General features: G+C 48.1%; 1 protein-coding gene across 4 annotated transcripts in view; it reads left to right on the top strand.

Annotated features, from left to right (window-relative positions):
* The window catches only part of MUC13 (mucin 13, cell surface associated), an 818,501-nt gene that overhangs the window by 698,736 nt on the left and 96,448 nt on the right, over positions 1-23,317 (top strand). For all 4 annotated transcript variants that reach the window (XR_015308476.1, XR_015308475.1, XM_086957098.1 and 1 more), the window contains exon 11: positions 18,433-18,567. Coding sequence is in view for 2 of the 4 variants with exons in the window: in XM_086957098.1 (XP_086813224.1) it covers positions 18,433-18,567 (135 nt within the window). In the remaining 2 variants the exon portion in view is untranslated. The remainder of the gene's footprint in view (positions 1-18,432; positions 18,568-23,317) is intronic.

Below are 23,317 nucleotides of genomic sequence, written 5' to 3'. Positions count from 1 at the left end.
TACTTTTCATACAGTTTCTTGTGGTGTCCCCCAAGGTTCTGCTCTTTCCCCTCTTCTCTTCAATCTTTAAATTTTTCCTTTAATCTTGGCTTTACGTAATCGGGAGGTCACAATGTTTAACTACGCTGATGTCCTTCAACTTATTTTTTCTTTTTCTTCCGCTCCTCACTCTATTTCCCATTTTCAAAACACAATGATTTTTATCGAGGACTGGATGAGATTAACATATCTAAAGTTAAATCCCGACAAGATTGAGTTAGTCTTGTTCGGAGGCTCATCCAATCCCTGGTCCTCTAATTTTTGGCCCCCTTCCCATGGACCTGCCCCCTCTCCTGTTAAGTCGGTGAAGAGACTAGGCATTAAAATCAGTGACGATCTTTCAATGCACACCCAGATTAGTATGATCATCTCTTCTTGCTTTTTATGCCTCCGCACTATTTGCAAGGTCTCCCGTTTCTTCACCATTGAGGCTATTAAGGCTATCCTTCTCGCCCTGGTTATTTCCCGGGTCGATTATGCCAATTCTCTTTATATTGGTATTCCGGCCTATGAACTACGCTGACTCCAGCTCATTCAAAATCAGGCGGCTAGGCTGATTTATAACCGGTCCAGATTCCATCATGCCCTTCCGCTGCTGAGGCAACTGCATTGGCTACCGGTGGTTCATAGATGCCTATTTAAACTAGGGTGTCTTATTTTTAAATCATTAGCGGGCTTAGCTCCCTTCTATGTTGCTTCTAGGCTTTTAAACTATGCTCCTTCTAGGAATTTACGGTTTCCTCCAAGAATCTCTTGGTTGTTCCTCGTTTTGTTAGGAAGAAACAAGGGTGGTCGAGCTTCTCCTTCCAGGCTCCCCGATTTTGGAACTCTCTCCCTGACAATCTTCGATTTTCTCAATCCTACTTGGAGTTCCGCAAAGGTTTGAAGACCTGATTATTCATTAGTGCTTTTGAGGTCTAATTGTCATCCTGTCTGCTGCCGACTGCCTTAGTGCCATGAAGCCTTTTTGGCATACGTGCGCTTTATAAATTTCCCTAACTTCAACTTCCTGTTGCTACCAGACAACTGCTCTGCTGATTGACCGACTGCAATTCTTCTTGAAGGAGAGCTGGACTATTTCCTGAAAACCAGGGCCACCAGAAGAGTCTCCAAAGGCTAGTTAGTAGGTCTCCTGTGAATCAAGCTCCTGAGGCCTTGGTCCCTGCACCTGTCCTTTGCTGGAGCCCTGTCTTCTGCAAGTGGTGCCCACCCAGGTCCTGTACCCCTGGAAGTAGTGTAGGTGATACTGTTCCTGCGTAATCCTAAAACCTGGAATGATCGCCAAGCGTGGATCCACTATGGAGCAATGCCGCTGATAAGGAGGCATTGTCTCCTTTCCAACAACACCTCTCTCACACAGAACGTTGCTTACACAGCAGAGCTTTGCCCTCAAGCACTGATAATGCCTAATTGTGCTGTCTGCTTTTACCTGCGTTACTGTCACATCAGCTCACTGAAACAATTTAAAAGGGGACCTCTAAAGTAGTATTTGGGTTGTGTTGAAGAGCTATGTTGCATTGTTAAAGTTTATCAAATTACCAGGGAAGGCTATTCAAACCTTCATTTGTGTCATGTCTTGAATTGATAATAGTAGTAAGTGGGAAAGAGATGGAAAGTAACAGGAAACTCTACCTGAAAGATGGAAGTTTTAAGAGTGAGCCCAATTACATGGATAGAAAAGAGACTGGATGCCAAACACACTCTTAAGAGCAAGAGAAGGCAGTATCAAAAACCAGCATAGGGAAATACACAACACAATACATACTGGCAAAGGAACGGGGTAAAGGAGTAGAGAGCCAATTAAAGGCACCTGGGGAGAAAAAACAGACCAAGTGAAAACGTGTCTTACTGGGGTAGACAACCAGCCATACAGGAAACACTAGCAGGGTAGCCACACGTTGCATTTGGCTGTGGAGGAAGCCTAAATGTTTTTTGGCACACTGAGGTGCTTGGAAAGATGGCCACACAGTGGAGCCATGTATTGGACCCGGAATCATAGGGGAACCCGAGGTGAATCTTTCACACTGCTGATAGTTGGGAAATATGACTGAACATGGAGGCGTAGGAGGAAAGAAAGCATGAATGGAGGCCTGGGGAGGGTAAAACAACAAAGAGAGGAGTGCTCAAAGAAGGAATATGACCCTATAGATGTAGCAGACAAGCGAATAGATCCTGGGAAGGAAAAGTGCAACTATCAGGCTAATGGACATGGGAAACATATGCAGCAAAGCTATGTGGGAAGGGTAGACACAGAGAAACGTAAAAACTAACCAGCCTCACAGTGGAATGTTTTGAAGGTCACAAGCAGCACTAGGTAGCCTTGCAGTAAATGAGTTAATATGTTGATTGTTAGGAGAGCTGCCACAAAGGCCAATGCTGTGTGTGGAACACTAAAAAGGTCTCAATCAGTTCCCCAGAAGGAGATCACATCTTAGTAGATCCTGGTGAAATAAATCAATCAAACAAGATTCTGGAGAATGGGGTCATCCATACATGGGAGTTTGGAAAAGGGATCCAGACCCACTTGTAATCATGGCGTGTGTACCACTGACACAGGAAGTTGGGAAAATATTTATCTCCACATTGAGATGTTATAAATTGTAGATGCATTCCAGAAGTAATTATTCCATTTGTACACCAGTGCCTGTACATGCAACACAGTGGTGCATGTGACTTAGTGACTTTTGACTCTCTTTAGTGGATGACTCTATGACTTATCAGCAATAGTATGGAAAAAACGAGCAGGAGCACTGTCATATTCCGGTTTTGACTCTCTTTAGTGGATGACTCTATGACTTATCAGCAATAGTATGGAAAAAACGAGCAGGAGCACTGTCATATTCCGGTTTTGATCGAGTCCCACCAAACTTGAGGTTGCAATGTCTCATTTAGAGTCAGGGTAAACGAGTGGGGAGGAGACAAGGTGGCTGCTGAATGGACACAGTTCTGCGTCACTCCCAGCAGAGTTGTCGCCACAGCTTTCCCCCTTGGCTGTGGCCCGTGAATTATAATGTGGGGGACGCCAGAGATCGAAGGTGCACTGGGGGGAATCCACTGAGCTGTGTATTGAGATGATAAAAACAGCGGCCACTGATTATTGGGCAACCACAGTGTAGAGGAGTGGAGTGCAGTCCCTCCGGATGCGGCCTGCCACAGTGCGACCTTGGCCCTGGCCCGGATTCTGCTGGATGGGCAAAGAAAGAGAGGTACAGGTAGCACGCGCCACTTCAGTCAAGAGGCACTGGCCTTGAGAGGGCAGGCTGAGGGATGGAGAGGAGGCCCTGGTGGAGCCTGTGAGGGAAACTGTGCTGGTTCCGGCTTTGCTTGGATACAGCGCTGGACACTACTGGGGCTATAGGATCACCAGACGGCAACTGGAATAGCAAGGTTGGTGCACCAGCCCTGATATGAGGGCATCCTTCCCTAAGTCGTCTTTGTGCCCTGCAACTGTTGGCCTTACCGGAACTCATGGACTGCGCCTCACACTATGGCTTGGTGAGCTGGGCACAAGGCGGGCTTTCCTAGGGACACTGCTGGGGGGCCTGGAGTGTTCTAGAAGAGTGCTGGGACCCAACCTTGGTGTGGTGTACCCCCTTCCCAAACCAGTGACCAAAGCATCTAGAGATTTGGGCCTGTTACACCATGGACAAAGGGGGGCACTACTGAGGGCAATGGAGCACATATGCCCCAGCATGGTAAGGGCACTGCACAGCCGAAACAGCTACGCACCAAAAGCCCCATTGAGAACAGACTTGCAAAAATGGTCCAGAACAAACATACATAGGTGCCGGACGGTTGTGAATTGGCTGACTCCTCTTCACCTTCCATGGTGGACTTAAAACAACTGATACTCAACAAAAATAGGGCCATAACAGAAAGAACTGATGGGGTGGCGATATAGGTGGTACAATTGAGGCAGGATTTGGACAAGCTCAGAAAGCAGAAACAGTAGTTGAAGATACTGAGACCGCCATAGGACCAGTGGGGGATGGTCACTCAGAGCGCCTGCGAGAGATGGAACTGCAACTTAAATCTCAAGAGGACAAACTGACGGATCTGGAAAACAGATTCCAATGGAATAACATCTGCATCCTGGGTGTTCAGGAGGAGACAGAATCTCAGCCTACGGCGCTATATCTAGAATCTTTGCTCTTGCCCGCGTTGAGGGACCAGTCGGTGACTGAGGTGGACCAGGTGAAAATGATTGTGGGTAGGAAGCCGACCCGGGGTAGAAAGTCCCCCTGAAGCATTGCCAAGGATGATTTTTGTCAGAATACAACAATACCACAACAAGGTATGTATCCTGATTTAGGCACTGTAACAAGGAACTGTCAAATACAATGGGAATCAGCCCTCCTTCTACCCTGATTATGTACCGGTGAGGAAAAAAAAAGTAACGCACATTTGAGGAGGTGAAACCTAAACTCATTGACATGAATTTGCCATATGCAGTACTCCCACCTGTAGACTACGTATCTATGTATAGGGCAAGCAAATTATTTTTGAAAGACCTGAGGAAGCAATGCAATACATTGGGCAACTGAATGTAGCTAAGTAGTGAATGCATGCTCGGGGTGGGTCAATGCGGGTAGATGGGCGGTTGAGATATTATTTGTAGATTTGCGCAGGCCTAACCAGACTGCAACCACATATATACCTGACCACACCACAGATAGCATGAGATAGACAAGAAACCTAATGAAAGGACGGCATTAGAGGTTTGGATGCATTGTTTAGGGGCAAATGGTAGTTTTAAGCCCTAGAGACCCCACGTGGAACCAGGGCACATCACCCACATCTGGTAATTTGCATTTGACAGGGGTTGTATGAGGTGGGGTAGGTACAATAGGTACTGAGTGTCTAGACTGAGTTGGGGAGGGTTTCACACCAGTGGGGGGGTTATGTTGGGAACATGAAGGATAGGGCACTCACAACCAAAGCACACAGGAGGTAACGCACCGCAAATTACCAGGCATCTGAATATGACACACCATTATCCTGGCTGGGGTTAAAGGTACTATTGTAGAATGTAAATGTCATGAAAACCCCATAAACAGAAAAAGATTTTAGTCCTCCGTAAAGCTCCAACAGGCCCAAATAGTCATGTTACAATAAACCTATTTGACTGCAAGTAAGCACTCCAAATTGAGCACTCATGGTCTGCTAGCTTCTTGGCATCGGTGCAAGGTGTACTGATATGGATGGCAGCCTTGGTCCAATGTAGGACTTTCAAAACCCTCATTGATCCCAAACGTTTGTGAGCATGGTAGGGGATCTCAACCGGGAATCACTGTTGCGCTTGAACACCAATGGTTCCTAAAATAGATTTCCCTGACTTTTTCAAAGAGAGCATGAATGTAACAGCCCCTTTTGCTAACTGCAGAATAATACAGATGGGGGACATCAATTGTAAATTGAGTTTATTTTATCTATTTATTTTAGGGTTTTTTGTGCTATGTTTCCTTTGTGGGTGAGACTAATTTGCATATAGCCAGGTTCTGAACTGGGGTGATGCAGTGAGCTAAATAACGGTGATGAATTCAGCCCTGATCTCTTGACTGGGTAAGAGTGGTCTGCTTAATTCAGACACTCTGTTCATCACCACCCCCTTTTTTGAATCATGTTTCCTTTGTGGGCAGGAGGGTGGGTATGGCTGCTTCACTCACGTAGCAGGGCAGGGGCGGAGTGGTATGCCCACTCAAGTGCGCAATGACTGTTTGGTTGCCAACTAAGGCCGCCCAAAGCAGTTATGCGCCCTTCCCTGTTCACAATGCAGGCTGCATTACAGCCTGCATGGAGACCAGGCCCACCCCTCCAGCCCCTGGCTGAACATCTTGTCACAGCGCTCAAGAACATTCCCATCGCTGCATTGCAGCGTTGTGATTGGCTTAGGGGAGGGAGCATGGCTGCCTACTACCTGTTCCTGGAAGCAGACTCAGGGGAGCAGGAGCAATGAAGACACAGGACTCGGCCTCGAGGTAAGATTTCATTCATTAAAATATTTACAACACCCACTCACACACCCCAGCGTCCCCGCCCCATCCAGGGTCCTTTCCCGCGTTTTCCACCTCCCAGCTGTCGAGTCCCCCCCGCAGCACTTCTCAATGGCAGCTGCTGTGCGCCAATGCGTAGCGGGGGTTCCACTGGTGTGCCTAAGGTATATATGACATTAAAATGCATACCATTACATCGCATTCCATTACAATGCATACTAATACTACGCATATTGCAACAGTAGGGAAAGTGCTGGATAGCGGAGATTAAAAAATTACTATTCCCACTTCAGTGAGTGCAACCCTAAAACTAATCCTTGCACCCCAAAACACACCCTGAACCCTAAACATGATTTTTGACCACCCCCAAAAAAAACACACCCTGAAATTCATCTGACCCCAAAGCACACCCTAAATTTCATATTTGACCCCAAAACACCCCCCAAATTTCATATTTTACCCCATAATAGACCCCAAATTACATCTCTGACACCAGAAACCCATACCCACCATGAAACTTAAAAATCTCCATCACTAACCTGACAATGCTTTAGAATGGCACCTGCATTGTTGAAGTCGCTTCGTACGGCATTACGATGTAATGCCTGCGTTGTAATGTACATCTCCCGTGCCAAAGGTAAGCCATAGGCAAGCCCGTCTGCGTCCGTTTGCCCCTGGAGCGTGCTCAGCATCAAGGACTTTTCCTCTCAGACATTCCACTACAACGATGCCAGCACCCTCCTCACCATCAACCCTGGACGCCACATCGCTTGCCAGGACCAACATCTGCTCCGGACCAGACATTATCATTGCCGTCACTGACGGCTACTAAATCACCCGCAAGGACCACCCCGACAGTCCAGGAGGAGGCATTGCCATCACCTACAGAAGCACACTTTGACTGACCACGCACTCTAATGACCCAATGGTGACCATGGAACACCTCAACTTCCAGATCCAGACCAACCCCAAGCCCATCCTCTGCAGAACCTTCATCTGCAGACCGCTAGGCCATGGACCCCCATTCTCCGATACCATTGTAGATTTCATTGGACCCCAGGCTTTCCCATTCACTGACTACATCCTACTCAGTGAACTCTTGTTCCACCTGGACAACTCCAGTGACTAGAACACCACTCCTTCCAGGGGAAGCTCGCCAACCTCAGACTCAAGCAGCTAGGCCCGCACCAAGCCACATAGCAGGACACAGGGTCGAGCATGTCTCCTCCACCAGTGGGAACTTCAACTACAGCCACACCACCTGACTCTCCTGGACCGACCATCATGTATACAGCACATCTTCACCATGCCCACCGTACACCACCTCCATCATCGCCCCCCTTGCAGCTGGATCAAGGCCACAGAAGAACTTCTCGTCAACTCCCTCAGCACCACCACTCCGCCAACGCTTACAGACGATAACACTGCAGCGCGCAAATGCCACTGATGGATCTCCAACTGCGCTGACACCCTGGCACCCCTCAAGAAAAGACCATGTAAAATCTAGCACCCAGTTGTGCCGTATTTGCAAAGTGATGCATGTAGGCATATACGTGACCTTGTGAAGCCCTGTGCCACATCATACCTGCATCAGGTATGATATATGCAGGATGTGCATTCCCACGCGATAAGGCCTCATAGGAGTGGCACAGTGAAATCCATAAGATTTCACTGCGACTATTGTAGGACGGCATTGCATCAGTACTTTACGCCTGCCTAATGGCAGGCGTAAGTGTGACGCAGTGCCATTGGGATAGGCTGGCCACATGGCTTACTAGAATTGCATCATGCTTGTGACACAACTGCAGCAATGTGTGACTTTAACGCTGACACATATGTCAGGATTCCAGATGTATCTGTCATTGCTTGCAACATGGAGCGCTGTCCAGTGAATACAGCACATCCATGGTGTCGCAAGAAGGGCGTAAGGAAAAGTGTTGCACCGCTGTCTTGTCGCATCGCTGTAACACTTTTATTGACTGAGGCCCAGGAATGCGCATACCTCTCCTGTAGTTTTGTCGCAGGGCAGCGCAGCAACATTGCTTCCAGCTCCAAAACCTGCTCAAATGAGCCCCCAAGTGTTAGCTCCATTTTTAAGACCAGCTATTTTCTGGTCTTAAAAAACTGCCTCTAACTGCAGTTAGAGGCAGGTTTTTTGGTCTTCCAAACTTCAAAGAAACCCGTGTAAATATTGCGAAGTAGGGTTAGCGGCCGCTTTTGACCAGGAACGCCTCCCTTGCATGTTATGATAGCTAACAGAAGTGGCAATATTTTCTATGGACGTTTTCTCCGGAAAACTGCCGCTAACTGAGGTTAGCGACAGCTTGTACATATGGTGATAAAAAAAATCGCTTCAATAACGTAAAAAAAGTGCGCCAAGTGGGTGTTAACTCCTTGTACATATGCCCCACATTAGTGCACAGCTTTTGATAACTGTAAATTGGCCACAAGAAATTAAGATGTATTTATTGCAAGCATATACATAGATCAAATGCCACGCCAGTGCTGCTGCACAGAATAAACCCAGATGACACCATACATGCCCCAGACGTAGATGGCAACTGGCAAATATATGCACATGTGATGGGAATGTGAGATTTTACAGTGTTTCTGGGGAGACGTAACCACAAAACTGGGGGGGGTCTCACAAACATACTTGTGAGATGTGATGTGCACACGTGCTTGTTAGGATTGCTCACTAAAACAAAACAATAAACAATATGATAAAATAAGAATACCGGGATTAACCATAGAAAAAAAGTGTAGAGGTGGGCGGCACCTCGACGATGATGAAACAATGAGAGAAAGAGATGCTGAAATAGATCACAGAAGAGTGTGGAGTTCGCTGGAAACTCCAAGGCAGAATGGACTACCAAGGGGGCCCGGCCCGCTCGAATGGGACTTGGTAGCAATTAAATTAGAACAATCCGAACAACATGGGACAACTATGAGTAGTGATGGCGAGGACTCGGGATGACAGTCGAATATTCGATTAGTACACAAGTGTATCACGTAAACGTGTCAGTAGAAGTGCAGGATGTTTGAAAGCTTTGTACGCTGACACATGGTTAATAAGTGGTGGACTAAAGCAGTGGAGTGCCTAATCACGAGGAGGTGGTGGACGGGCAGGGTCTGTTCGCTATCATCCAATGTGTGAATGTTGCTCTTGCTCTTTGAAACTCAATGAAAATAATTTTAAAAAAAAGAAAGAGTCAGGGGAACCAAATAGTTTCTGATGGCGGAGCCTTAGCTAACAACCTAGAGTGAAAGCAGGGACCCAGCAGTCAGTCTAGCACTGGCCCGCAAGCCCACAGTCGCAGTCACCCCATCCTATTTAGAATGGGGTAACCCTCAATGATTTACCCATTTGGGTCTGCCTTGTGATTCTTTACATACCAGTACAGGGGGGCTAACAGCTAAAGCGGACTGGCAAGCGTGAGGGGAACGGCTTTCCCGCTATCGGCCATGCCGTGAGGGAAACGGCCAGACCAACGCGAACTACCCTTCCCAGCTGCCCCAGGGAGGCGAGCAGCATTCCCGTCACCAGCGCGCCCGGAGGCGCTTAAGTAAACGGAGCGTCCCGAACTCCAGGGGGTTAACAGCTGAAGCGGACCGGCAGCCATGAGGGGAACGGCTTTCCCGCTATCTGCCACGCCGTGAGGGAAACGGCCAGACTAACGCGAACTAACCTTCCCAGCTGCCCCAGGGAGGTGAGCAGCATTCCCGTCACCAGCGCGCCCAGTGGCGCTTAAGTAAACGGAGCGTCCCGAGCTCCAGGGGGCTAACAGCTGAAGCGAACCGGCAGCCGTGAGGGGAACGGCTTTCCCGCTATCTGCCAGGCCTTGAGGGAAATGGCCAGACCAACGCGAACTACCCTTCCCAGCTGCCCCAGGGAGGCGAGCAGCATTCGCGTCACCAGCGCGCCCGGAGGTGCTTAAGTAAACGGAGCGTCCCGAGCTCCATGGGGCTAACAGCTGAAGCGGACCGGCAGCCGCGAGGGGAACGGCTTTCCCGCTATCTGCCACGCCGTGAGGGAAACGGCCAGACCAACGCGAACAACCCTTCCCAGCTGTCCCAGGGAGGCAAGCAGCATTCGCGTCACCAGCACGCCCGGAGGCGCTTAAGTAAACGGAGCATCCCGCCTCCAGGGGGCTAACAGCTGAAGCGGACCGGCAGCCTTAAGGGGAACGGCTTTCCCGCTATCTGCCACGCCGTGAGGGAAACGGCCAGACCAATGCAAACTACCCTTCCCAGCAGCCCCAGGAAGGCGAGCAGCATTCGCGTCACCAGCGCGCCCGGAGGCGCTTAAGTAAAGGAAGCGTCCCGAGCTCCAGGGGGCTAACAGCTGAAGCGGACCGGCAGCCGTGAGGGGAACAGCTTTCCCGCTATCTGCCACGCAGTGAGGGAAACGACCAGACCAACGCGAACTACCCTTCCCAGCTGCCCCAGGGAGGCGAGCAGCATTCGCGTCACCAGCGTGCCCGGAGGCGCTTAAGTAAACGAACGCCTCTCGCCTCGCGAGTCGCGCGCGGGAGCCGCCCGGGAGAAGCCCGGGACAAGGGCGGGGCAGACTTTGGCAGTCCGAGGCAGAAGGAGGCGGGCGGAGCCACCCCTCTAACATCCTATCATCTACCACAAATGGGTAAGTGCAAGAAAACTCCGAACCATGATGATGAGGGAAAAAATGCTAAAATGCCCAAACATTCCAAGTCTTTACTGTCATATCTCTCATCTGCTGTGGGTGCCCTTACCAAAGAAATTGCCAATGCCGAACAAGAGCTGGGACTGACATCGATTGACTTGGTGGAGTCACCTATTGCTGAGGACCACCTCATTTGTACAGTTGATCCACCGAGCGTAGCTCCCCCTACACTTCTGGAACCCGTAGTAACTATCATAACCAACCCCGTCCCCCCGCCCACATCACTTGCCCTTCATGGTGCTTCTAGCCCTCCTGACGATACACCGCAGTATCCCCAGCCGGCAGGCCATCCATCTAAGAGGGTCAGAGGCATAAAACCCAAAGCTATGTGCACAGCAACCGCACTACCTGACCCTTTTGGGGACCAATTAGAGGCCTTGTTTGTTGCCAGAATCGAGCCATTGCTAGTAGAGATCGCAAAAGACATTGTTGATACATTGAATACTTGCTTGTCCGACCTCCTTAAGAAATGCTCTTTGCTGGACAAAATCATCAACACTTATCCCCCGCCCGTGGAGGTGCTTAAGAAGGGAACATTGCCCCAAGGCCTGGTTACGACAGTAGGGGAAAGCCTTAGCACCACAGCCCCGCCCCAGGGGGGAGAAGGCATTGTATTTGGTGATCAACGCCCTCAAGGCGCCCTTCACGCAAACCAGGTGGGCCATACATCCATTCCTCACTCACGGATGCAACCAACCACTCCTTTCAGCAGGAAAATACTGCCAAACAGGTTCAAGCTAAACATGCCCCCGGCTGCTGCCCCCTTGGTTGCAGTGTTTATAGGAGTACCACCGCTTAAAGAAGGCGAGGGCGAATCCACCACCGATCTTTTGCATAAAGCGAAAAGCTAGTGTGCTGATTCTTCCAGTGGGGAGGATTGTTCAGACTCTGTCATCTTTGCAAGGAGGGTGGGGTGGGTGGGAAAAAATGCCAAGATCACCATGGGGGACTGTGTGGTAATTAACTTCAACAGACCTAACGCGGCAGACAAACTTTTTTGGGATGGTTCTGCTATAACCGCAAAAGACCACGTGAGACCGCTACCCTTGGGGGTTTTTTATCCTCCCCCGGTGAGAGACTACACTGGACATCGTCATTTTAAAGCGAGCCCTATCTTGAAATCACGCCCAAGGGTGGTTATCTCTGTGGGCACCTCTGGGGGTCCCGTTCAAAAGCCAGAACCCACACTGACGTCATCTTATGATCAAGGGGCGGGTGTTGTACCAGCTGGCAGTGGGTTAGCTACTAGTAATCGCTTTGCACCCTTATCAGGCCAGGAGGGCATGGATGGCATAGAGGAGGTTGATTGACCACTAGCTTGTGTGCGGCACCCTTGAGCGGGAGGAGGATGTGGTATGTAAGCTCCTTAGTTGGAACATGGCAGGTATCAAAAGCAAGGTAACAAATGAGGACTGGGTGGCCCTGGTCTGCGGACACAAAGTTATTGCCCTTCAAGAGACATGGGATACTGCAGACAGTTTTTGGTTGGATGGCTTCACCAGTTTTGTTACAGCTGCCACCCCAAGTAGATCAGGCAGAGCTAGGGGTGGCCTCATAACCCTTTTTTCCCTAAAACTAAAAGGATCTAAAAAGGACACTGGAAATAACACTTTAGCCAGTTTAGATTCCTTTTATCTTCTGTCAGTCAAATCACATGTTTTAGTCATGAACTTATTCTTTTGGGGTATTTTAATATTCACCCATGCACCCATGCAATGGTCTCTGCGGTATAAAGAATGGTGAAGACTTCGCCGGGTTAGAAGGCCCACACTTTGAGCACTCCACAGCAGGAGTAGAATTAGAAGACCTGCTGGCCGATAATAATCTTTATGAGCCCAACTCACCTGAAGGCACTCCCAGAACCCACACTTATAAAGGCACCATCCTGGGGTCCATTATTGACTATATATTTATGTCCCCAGGGATCCTCAATAGGGTAATATCTTATAATACGTTGGTGTCTGTACATAGTGACCACAACCCGGTAGTAGTGGAGATAGCCTGGGGGCAGCACATGGGGCCAAAGCCCCAACCACTAGAGGTCTGCAACACAGTATGCCCAGTGGATCAGGGGAGAAGGCTCAAATGGGCCAGTGTGGTGCCTGACATCTTCTATGCAGAGCTTCTACCCAAAATTTGTGGCCATCTAGAGGTTTGTCAAAACATCACGGCCCCGGTCCATGAAGTAACGGGGGCTTTTGAAGCAATTTGCAATCAAATAGTGACTGACCTCTCAGCCAGCACGAGGAACAGAGCCAGTAAGCAACATCGCTGGTTCGATGCAAACTGCTCCAAGGCTATAATAAACCAGCCCTTTTTCTCCGATACGCCGAACTCTGACTTGGACTGCGTGATTTCGGATGAAAAATGGATTACTCACTTTAGTGCAGTATATGATGGGGAGTGCGCGGACTGTACAAAAGGGGGTGGTGATGGACGGAGCATCTGAATCAATCAAACACTCACAGCCAGTCAAAAGATCTGGGTTTAATCCATCACCGTTCTTTAGCCCACTCTGCCACCCCAGTTCAGACATGGCTATATGCAAATCAGTCTGACCCTGTGCCTCATGGGAACAGTCCAGCCCGAACTGCAAAGCCATGTCTTCCCTGGACCGGAAACAAGCTTCCGAGGACCGGTTTCTGGCATTCCAGCCGTCTTCAGCCCGGCTTGCTTGAATCCAGTGGCAAAGTGAGCAAGGGACTCACGTCTGAGCATACCCCGCCACACTTATGGCGGCCAAAAGCGGTACAAAAGGGGGTGGTGATGGACGGAGCATCTGAATTAATCAAGCACTCACACCCAGTCGAAAGATCTGGGTTTAATCCATCACCGTTATTTAGCCCACTCTGCCACCCCAGTTCAGACATGGCTATATGCAAATCAGTCTGACCCTGTGCCTCATGGGAACAGTCCAGCCCGAACTGCCAAGCCATGTCTTCCCTGGACCGGAAACAAGCTTCCGAGGACCGGTTTCTGGCATTCCAGCCGTCTTCAGCCTGGCTTGCTTGAATCCAGTGGCAAAGTGAGCAAGGGACTCACGTCTGAGCATACCCTGCCACACTTATGGCGTCCAAAAGCGGTACAAAAGTGGGTGGTGATGGACGGAGCATCTGAATTAATCAAACACTCACACCCAGTCAAAAGAATCTGGGATTAATCCATCACCGTTCTTTAGCCCACTCTGCCACCCCAGTTCAGACATGGTTATATGCAAATCAGTCTGACCCTGTGCCTCATGGGAAAAGTCCAGCCCGAACTGCCAAGCCATGTCTTCCCTGGACCGGAAACAAGCTTCCGAGGACCGGTTTCTGGCATTCCAGCCGTCTTCAGCCCGGCTTGCTTGAATCCAGTGGCAAAGTGAGCAAGGGACTCACGTCTGAGCATACCCTGCCACACTTATGGCGGCCAAAAGCAGTACAAAAGGGGTGGTGCTGGACGGAGCATCTGAATCAATCAAACACTCACACCCAGTCAAAAGATCTGGGTTTAATCCATCACCGTTCATTAGCCCACTCTGCCAGCCCAGTTCAGACATGGCTATATTCAAATCAGTCTGACCCTGTGCCTCATGGGAACAGTCCAGCCCGAACTGCCAAGCCATGTCTTCCCTGCACCGGAAACAAGCTTCCAAGGACCGGTTTCTGGCATTCCAGCAGTCTTCAGCCCGGCTTGCTTGAATCCAGTGGCAAAGTGAGCAAGGGATTCACGTCTGAGCATTCCCTGCCACACTTATGGCAGCCAAAAGCGGTACAAACGGGGGTGGTGATGGACGGAGCATCTGAATCAATCAAACACTCACACCCAGTCAAAAGATCTGGGTTTAATCCATCACCGTTCTTTAGCCCACTCTGCCACCCCAGTTCAGACATGGCTATATGCAAATCAGTCTGACCCTGTGCCTCATGGGAATAGTCCAGCCCAAACTGCCAAGCCATGTCTTCCCTGGACCGGAAACAAGCTTCCGAGGACCGGTTTCTGGCATTCCAGCCGTCTTCAGCCCGGCTTGCTTGAATCCAGTGGCAAAGTGAGCAAGGGACTCACGTCTGAGCATACCCTGTCACACTTATGGCGGCCAAAAGCGGTACAATAGGGGGTGGTGATGGACGGAGCATCTGAATCAATCAAACACTCACACCCAGTCAAAAGATCTGGGTTTAATCCATCACCGTTCTTTAGCCCACTCTGGCACCCCAGTTCAGACATGGCTATATGCAAATCAGTCTGACCCTGTGCCTCATGGGAACAGTCCAGCCCGAACTGCCAAGCCATGTCTTCCCTGGACAAGAAACAAGCTTCTGAGGACCGGTTTCTGGCATTCCAGCCGTCTTCAGCCCGGCTTGCTTGAATCCAGTTGCAAAGTGAGCAAGGGACTCACGTCTGAGCATACCCTGCCACACTTATGGCGGCAAAAAGCGGTACAAAAGGGGGTGGTGATGGACGGAGCATCTGAATCAATCAAACACTCACACCCAGTCAAAAGATCTGGGTTTAATCTATCACTGTTCTTTAGCCCACTCTGCCACACCAGTTCAGACATGGCTATATGCAAATCAGTCTGACCCTGTGCCTCATGGGAACAGTCCAGCCCGAACTGCCAAGCCATGTCTTCCCTGGATCGGAAACAAGCTTCCGAGGACCGGTTTCTGGCATTCCAGCCGTCTTCAGCTCTGTTTGTCGCCCCTGAGACTACTCCTCTGACCTTTAACAAAGGTGAGGTGGAAAAAGCCATCCACGATATCTCAAAGAACAAAGCACCAGGCCCTGACGGGGTGCCGGCCGACCTATACAAACATTCCCCTGGTCTATGGGCAGGTGTACTGACTAATGTGTTTAATGCAGCCATCGGTAGCTCCCACCCAACTTCCTGGGCAACATCTATCATTGTCCCAATTTTCAGGAAAAGGCCACCGTGAAGGCCCAGGTTGTTATAGGCCAATATCTCTCCTCGACTGTGCCGTTAAGATCTTAGGCAGAGTCTTGTTAACTAAGTTGAGGGAGAGTATTGAGAGTTGTGGCGGACTGGCCAACATTCAATACGGGTTCAGGGAGAAGAAGGGAACTATGGAACAGTGCTCCAACCTGCACCTTCTGATCGCCAAGTATACAGTGGCCAAGGAGGGGTCTTTATTTCTAGCATTTATGGACCTCTCCTCGGCCTTCGACTTGGTGAACTTATCGAAGCTCTGGGCGATGTTGCTTAAGATTGGGATAGATGGGGCCTTGGTTAGATTCATGGCATCTTTACATCAGGACTTGTCCGCCAAGGCCAGGGTCTCCAGGGAGGGAAGATACAGTCCCCATTTTAAGTCCATGCGTGGGGTACGGCAGGGCTGTATATTAGCCCCCCTACTGTTCACCATATATATCAACGGTCTGGGGAAGTTCTTGGAGGAGACAGAGGGGGATGTTCTGCGTGTAGGAGAAGCTAAGATTCCTGCTCTCCTATACGCGGATGACGCAGTCCTTATAGCCCGCACTGGTAATGCCCTCCAGAATTTGCTGCATGCATTTGGCACTTTCATGGATGATCTGGACATGAAGGTCAATGCTGGTAAATCTCACACAATGATAGTTGGAGCACATAGGCGTAAAGGGATGACCAGCATTTTTAGATGGAAGGGCCAAGAGGTCTCTAGAACAGCAACTTTCCCCTACCTGGGGGTGCTTTTCGACGAGAGGGGGTCGTGGGGCCCACAGGTCAGAGCAAAAAGTATTTCAGTTGCTAGGTCATCGGCGGCCCTTATGGCCTTCTCAAAAAGACTGGGGGCCAGGCCAATGGAGGCCCTAATGAAGGTTTATAGCTCCAAATGTATTTCAATCGCCATGTATGGGGCCCCAATCTGGGGTTACGCACAGTTGGAACCCATACAGAGAGCAGAAAACAGGTTTCTACTTTCCTTACTATCAGTCCCCCCATTCGACTCCAACCTATTCTATCCACGCGGAGGTGGGCTTGGACTACATTACAGATAGGCTTAATTTGGCTCCGCTGATCTTCTGGTTAAGGATGTGGCTTAACAAAGAGTTAACCCTAAATCATTCTATTATGGAGGATGTCATGAAACTTGAGCACTATAAAAAGATCCCCTGGCTGGATTTCTTGAGGAAGTCTTTTTTCCGACTTGGGTGACAGAACTCTTTGAATTTCCGACATGCATGAGGAACACAGATGTAGTTGCGGTCAAGAGGCAGTTCCTGACCCTGGCAAGATCTATCCGAGAAGAAAAAGAACTCCAGAAGCCCTCGGTGAGGTCTCATTATATACTAACAAGCTCTATTGCCATGGAACCCTACCTTAGTATTGTTACTAGACCTTTTCATAGGTTCCTCTTGACTAAATTCAGATTTAATTTGATTCACTATCATCTGGGAAATTATCATACTTGGGCTAAACCAGAGTTAGCCCCTCCCTGCTCCTTTGACAACTTCTCAACCCAGGATACCATACACTTTGTTATGTTTTGCCCATTGTTTTTAGTACCCAGAAAGAAATATTTGCTTCCAATCCTAAGAGAGGCTGGCTTCACACAAGTCAGACCAGCACTTCTCTATCTACAGTCCTTGAGCACTACCCGCTTAACATTCTGTATGGGAAGTTTTTTGGCAGAAGCAGCTCGTATTAAAGCCAGACATGTAAATATTGATAGCATCTATTGATTGCATTTCTACAGCTGCCTATATTGACATTTTGCACGGCCACTTACTTTTGTATAAACTCCCCTATTAACTGTTTTTATGGACTGTAATTTTAATACTTTTGGATATATCTAAAGGTTTTAAAACGTGATTGTAGCTGAATCAATTTTGGTAAATGTATTGTGGCACTTTTTGTATGAAATGTATGTCTTTTTATGATTTTATCCAAAATCGAATAAAAGTATTTTGACTGACTGACTGACAGTTCAGGGAAAACAAACAACAGACCCTACGCACACTTCACTAGGGATTTTTTTTTATTTACTGAAAAAAGCTCTTGCTTTGGAGCTTTCTTACAATATGAAACAACATTTATGTCGTCTTGGAGAAACAAGCAGTGCCACACAACATTCCTTTCTGCCTTCTGGAGTTTGCACCAAAGGCTCAGAGATCCCTGTCAGGCCATCAGGGATTTCTAAATGGGTGTTGTGGCGGAACGCCCACTGCAACACCCAGTGCATGCCCCTTTCACGCTAAGTGAAGCGTGAAAAGGGGCCTTAACGCCGCTTTGTAAATAAGGAGAAGGGAATATCGCCTCCAGAACGTCGCTAAAAGTGACGCTCTGGTGGCGATATGCCCTTTTAAATATATGCCCCATTATTTTCCTCTGTTAAGTTCATTTGGATCGCCTAGCACAAACTTCTTGCGTCATTCTTCTAGTGATGGGAGAGGCTGAGAGGTATGAATATGAATTAAAAAAGGCCATGAGGAAGAAGTAAACATTATACATATAAGGATCTCTGGTAACCACATCTTGCTGCATACAGGCAGCAATGGCATACAATAGGAAGTATTTGCTTTTTTATGTCTAAAACTATATCCTTTGAATTATGAGCAGTATGATCTCTGTAAATCGCTTACAGATTTTACAAAAAAACGAAGATTCAATAATAGGTAAGAGCGAAAATGTGTGAAAAAATGTTCTAAGTCTGAAATGTTTGACTAATGACATATGTTCTATTCTGCAAAAAATAATAAAAAAGTGTTTTTACATTTTAGTGTCCAATCCATGCAACTCTTCTTATTGTGATGAAGCAACAACAGATTGCGAGCTACTACAAAATGGTACATTTGTAAATTGCACATGCAAAAATGAATTTTATAAAAAGACTCCAGAATTGACAACGTGCAAAGGTAATTCTGACTTTCTCTGCAATGCTCTTTTTCACAATGTGTGGCTAAAATTGTACGTAATATGTATTTATTATTGTGTTTTGTAAAGTGTTATAACACTTATCTAATAATGTAGTACAGATATTGCAGCCAATTCACCTACACATAACAGTTAGAAAACATTTCATGAGGTGGATTGGATTTATGCTGTAGTTGAGGGCCAAATTATGTTGCTGGGGTGTATGAAATAATGCAGCATTGTTTACTAAATTATGAGACCAAGGGAAGACACATTATACAGCTCACTGAGTATCATTATTATCTAGCTTCTTTGGGGCACAAGCGCCTATCGCCACCACAACTTCACTTTTCACAATGTTGTCGTGGCAATAGGGGCTTCACCCTATTCACAAGGAAGCATTATCGTGGCTTAACTCTGCCTTGTAAATAAGGCACCTCATGCTATTCATAGCGAGCAAGGGGAGTCCAATGGGTGTAGCGTTGGTGTTCCACCACAACATCCATTGATTTTGATGCTGCTGCATATTTACAAGGGTGATGTAAATATGGGGCAGTGCCAAAATGAAGACCAGGAAAAACCTGGTCTTACTCTGGGCGCAACAAGAAGAAATGTTTCATTTCTCCTCATTTTTGCTGTTCTTATGTGTGCTGCGGTGTGCAGCATACATTGAAATAGCAAAACACCATTGATGGTTTATGTGCAGGCAGGTGTCCATTCCTGCACATAAACAATCATTAAAAGAAATGACGTTTTGCAACTTTTATGTGTGCACACATTAAAGTTACCAAACGCCCTTTAAAGATTGTTTATGTGCAAAAAGGGACGCCTTCCTGCACATTAACAATCTTGCTCTGCAATGTAGACACCCTTGCACTATGGTGCAAGGGTGCCTGCATTATGGTGTAAGGGTGTCTGCATTGGCACTAGGCACCTACATTTAGCACCAGCACAGGGGAAAATGCAGGGCTGCACCATATTGTTGTAAATAGTGATGCAGCCCTGTGTTTCAGAAGTGGTGGAGCGTGGCATTAAGCCACGAAGGCTAACGCTGCTCTCCGTTACTTCTATTGTAAATATGCTTCGCTGACTTTTAAAGAGACATTGGTAAAAATTATAGGAAGTTACATTGCAATCTTTTTTTGTGTTCAGATGCTTTATTGAAAGTTTAATACAAATATATAAATTACCTTAGTCATAATAAATCTCTACATACATCAATACCTAGACGGATCAAGGAAAAATTCAATTAAATAGAAAGTAAAATGTGCTACATAAATGACATATTGAGAAAGTATGTAAAGGTCTCATTAGGAGGACATTTGAAATTCTCTCATTTCCAATGGAAACTCTTAATTTGGAGTAGAATCATCAGGCTAACTATGCTACTCCTTAGAGTAAAAATTGGTGTGTAATTTCATCATGCAAATTCTAACCCATATTTGGAGTTTACTTCAGAAACTGGAGTACTTTCAAGTCCCACTAAACTGCATACAAGGCGCAAGTGTATATTATGAGCCATACATCCAGTAGTAATAGAGAAAACATGTGAAATATGATATTTTATTTAAAGAAAGCTTCCAAAATAATTGACGAGTTGAAGACAGCTTATAACGTTTATATGAGGAAAGGTTAGCAACTTTTCTGGTGAAACTAATTCAAACCCACCATGCATGGTGGCCATAATTAATTTAACATCCGACGAAACACGAAAATCAAATATTTTCATTTCTGCTATTGGTAATTGTTGGACCCGGCCCTTTAAGCAGGTTCACCCCGAGACTTTTTGCTTTTTCCTAGCCTGTTTCTGGAACCTGGTGGTGGTGATTTTAGGCCTCTGCGCACTTTTTCGCTGTGGTACAGTGTAGAGTGCTTGAGCTCTCTGTGTATGTGTGGTGCGTGACCTGCCCTCCCATAGGAATGAATGGGGAATATGTATGCCCATGGTAGTTCCTGATGTGTGGGGAGTGCAGGGTCGAGTTTGATATGTACGAACTCGTGAGATTGAATGCTGCGTAATGATATATGCGGCATGATTGTGTCTAGTCTAGAAGTACCACTTTTAGAAGTTGCCCAGAGTGCCTGGGCCTGCTTGTGGATTGACTGTCTGGTTTGAGGGTGACAGGGGCTGCAGAGCCCGCAGGAGGTTGTCTGAGTCAGCCCGTGGATGAAAGGTTGCATCTGCTGCCAAGGAAGTGGGAGGAGATGGCACCTGGGAGTGACTAGGGATGTGCCTGCCTGACCACAATGCTGGCTCCACCTCCCGCTGGGCGACTGTCACCTCTGTCCCTGATACTGAAAGAAAGAAGGAAGCCAGGAAACCCCCAGTGCCCCAGAAACACCCAGAACTGGTTTGGACTGGGCTCAGGGCCCACTTGCACAAAGACTTCAAAGGACTTCAAAGACTTTTTGGGGTATAAGAGAAGGACCCCTGACAACAGAAGATTAGATTCTACAATCAAGAGGAACCTCTGCTGGAAGAAGGACTGCTGGAGAACTGAAGGAAGATTGCCTTGCTGTGTGCTCTTAGGGCTGACCTGTTCTGCTGTTTCAACTGAAAGCTGAGGAGGAGAAAGGGACTTTGCTGTGTGCTGTGCTCCCTACCTGCTTAAACTACCAAGACTTTGCTGTGTGCTGTGTCTTCACTGAATCTCCAAGGGCCTGAGGAGAGCTGGCCTCCTGTTCCTGGAACCCAGGGTTAAAAGGTTCCTAAAGAAGCCGAAGACGCTCTGCAGATCGTGCTGTTTTGACCTGGAGCGTGCTTGGTGATCAACTGCTGAGCGTGAGTAGTGGTCGGTGTGCTCATCGGCACATTCCCAGCGAGGGTCGGAGGCCTGCGGTGCCTCCCCTCGTGAATTTGGCTCTAGAGCGGTTGTGAGGCCGAGAGGGCGGTCTTCCTGTGACCTGCGCCCTCAAAACTCATCTGCCGCCTGTTCACCGCCGCTGCCCGGGGCCAGGAATATCCCCAGAAGTTGCCGTTCGTAAACGGAGGCTGCCGCGGCGAAGATCGGAGCCGCCGCGCTCCCATTGGCTGAAGGAGCCGAGCCCCCTACTGACGCCGCGACGGGATTGGCCCGTGTGCCGCAGCGTCACAGTGGTTGCCGTGTTGCGGTTGGTTGGCGGCAAGAGCGTCATAGCAAGCCTGACCCGGGAGCCTCACTGTCATTGGCTGACTGGACTGGCTGACGTGTGTGGAAGCTCGCTCGAAGTGCCACGGCCGGATTGGTCCCTGTCCTCGGGACTGCTGTAGGAGCCGAGAAAGAGAGCCGCGACCGAAGAAAACCCCTTGACGAGGAGCCGACAGCCGTTTAACCCGTCCTCGCCGAGGGAGCCCCAGTGTGTGTCCCGCATCCCTGGCCGGTCGTCCCCCGAGGAGTGCTGCACCAACTCCCCCGCCGCTCGTTGGATTGTCGAGAGCGGGCGGGAGAGTAGAAGGGACCGGCCGGGGCTGAGAACGAGTGTGCTCTGATCGGCCCGGTGCGCCTGAGGCGCGAGGATACGCTGATTGGCATCAGATTAAGACTTCAGATTAAGACTTTCTTTATTTAGATATATAAAAACATATCTTTAAAAGATTCTTCCAGCACATTAGTACAATCTTACAACTTAAAAGAAATTAAAAAATGAAAAAAAAAAAAAACAGAGTGTAATGTGGCTTTCTTATCAGTGCTTACTGCAACGTCAATTTAGAAATTAGCACTCCCGGACAGTGCAGGTAGAGTTAGATGCACATTATTCTGCACAGTGGTCCACTTTTTCTAAGAGTCTGTAGGCATACTGAACAAATTTGGCCAATTTTATGTTTAAGTCAGTGTTCTCTAAGGACAGAGCAGCAGTAATGGCGTGTCTGCAAGTCCGACTCCCAGCCTGTTCCATTCCGGCCTGAGTAGACGTCTGCGTTGGGAAATGAAGAAGGGGCATATACAAAGCACGTGCAAAAAAGTTTCGTTTGCTGACCCACACCCTCTGCACGTTTGATCAACCTTTTTTTGACGCCATGCAGGGAGATTTTGTAGGAAGCGCCAGTCTCCCAGTCTTAGGGCGATCAGACATCGCTTTAGATGATAAGAAAATGTTATTGACAAATAATTTGCCGGGTGAAGTCGTTTATAGGAGTTGGCTACTGCCCAAGCATGGCTACGTTTCGCAAGGAGAGCTTTATCCATCATCAGGGATTTCAGTCTTATCACTTTTTTGATTGTGTTTTTGAAGGCAGTCTGGCTTGGGTTGAGGGCCCAAAGGTCTGTAGCAGACGTTTGTTGGATATAGTCGTTTAGGAGACGACCGTAAGTTCCTTCCGGATTGCTCACACTAATTTCATTCCAGACCAGGAATTCCAAGGTACCAGCTTCTGCCTTCCTTAGTTTGTGGATCAGATTAAGATATGAGCCAACATTAGAGGATTCATAGTTTGTTAGGCCCAGCTCTAGTCTGACCTGTGCTGGCGAGGAGGACCTTGGCAGGTGAAGCAATTTCTTATAGAGTTTGGTTGTCAGTTTGTTTAGGGAATTGTTCATTTTTCCCTTGAAAATCTCTATACCATACGAAAGAATAGGCCCGATCTTTGCTCTAAGCACTTCCAGTAAGGGCGAAACCGTGGGGCCAGAGAGTCTCCTCGATAACTTAGCCAGGGATATCATTAATGCTGTTGCCTTCGCTGCAATCACAGTGCTCTGTTTAGTAAAACTGCCCCTGGAGTCCAAATGGACCCCTAAGTATTTATACGATTGGCCGATTAAAATGCTTTCTTTG

This window comes from Lissotriton vulgaris, chromosome 2_1, assembly GCF_964263255.1.
Source record: "Lissotriton vulgaris chromosome 2_1, aLisVul1.2, whole genome shotgun sequence".
NCBI lineage: Eukaryota > Metazoa > Chordata > Amphibia > Caudata > Salamandridae > Lissotriton > Lissotriton vulgaris.
The sequence above is the reverse complement of the archived record's forward strand: the minus strand, read 5'-3'. Positions and strand labels throughout refer to the sequence as shown.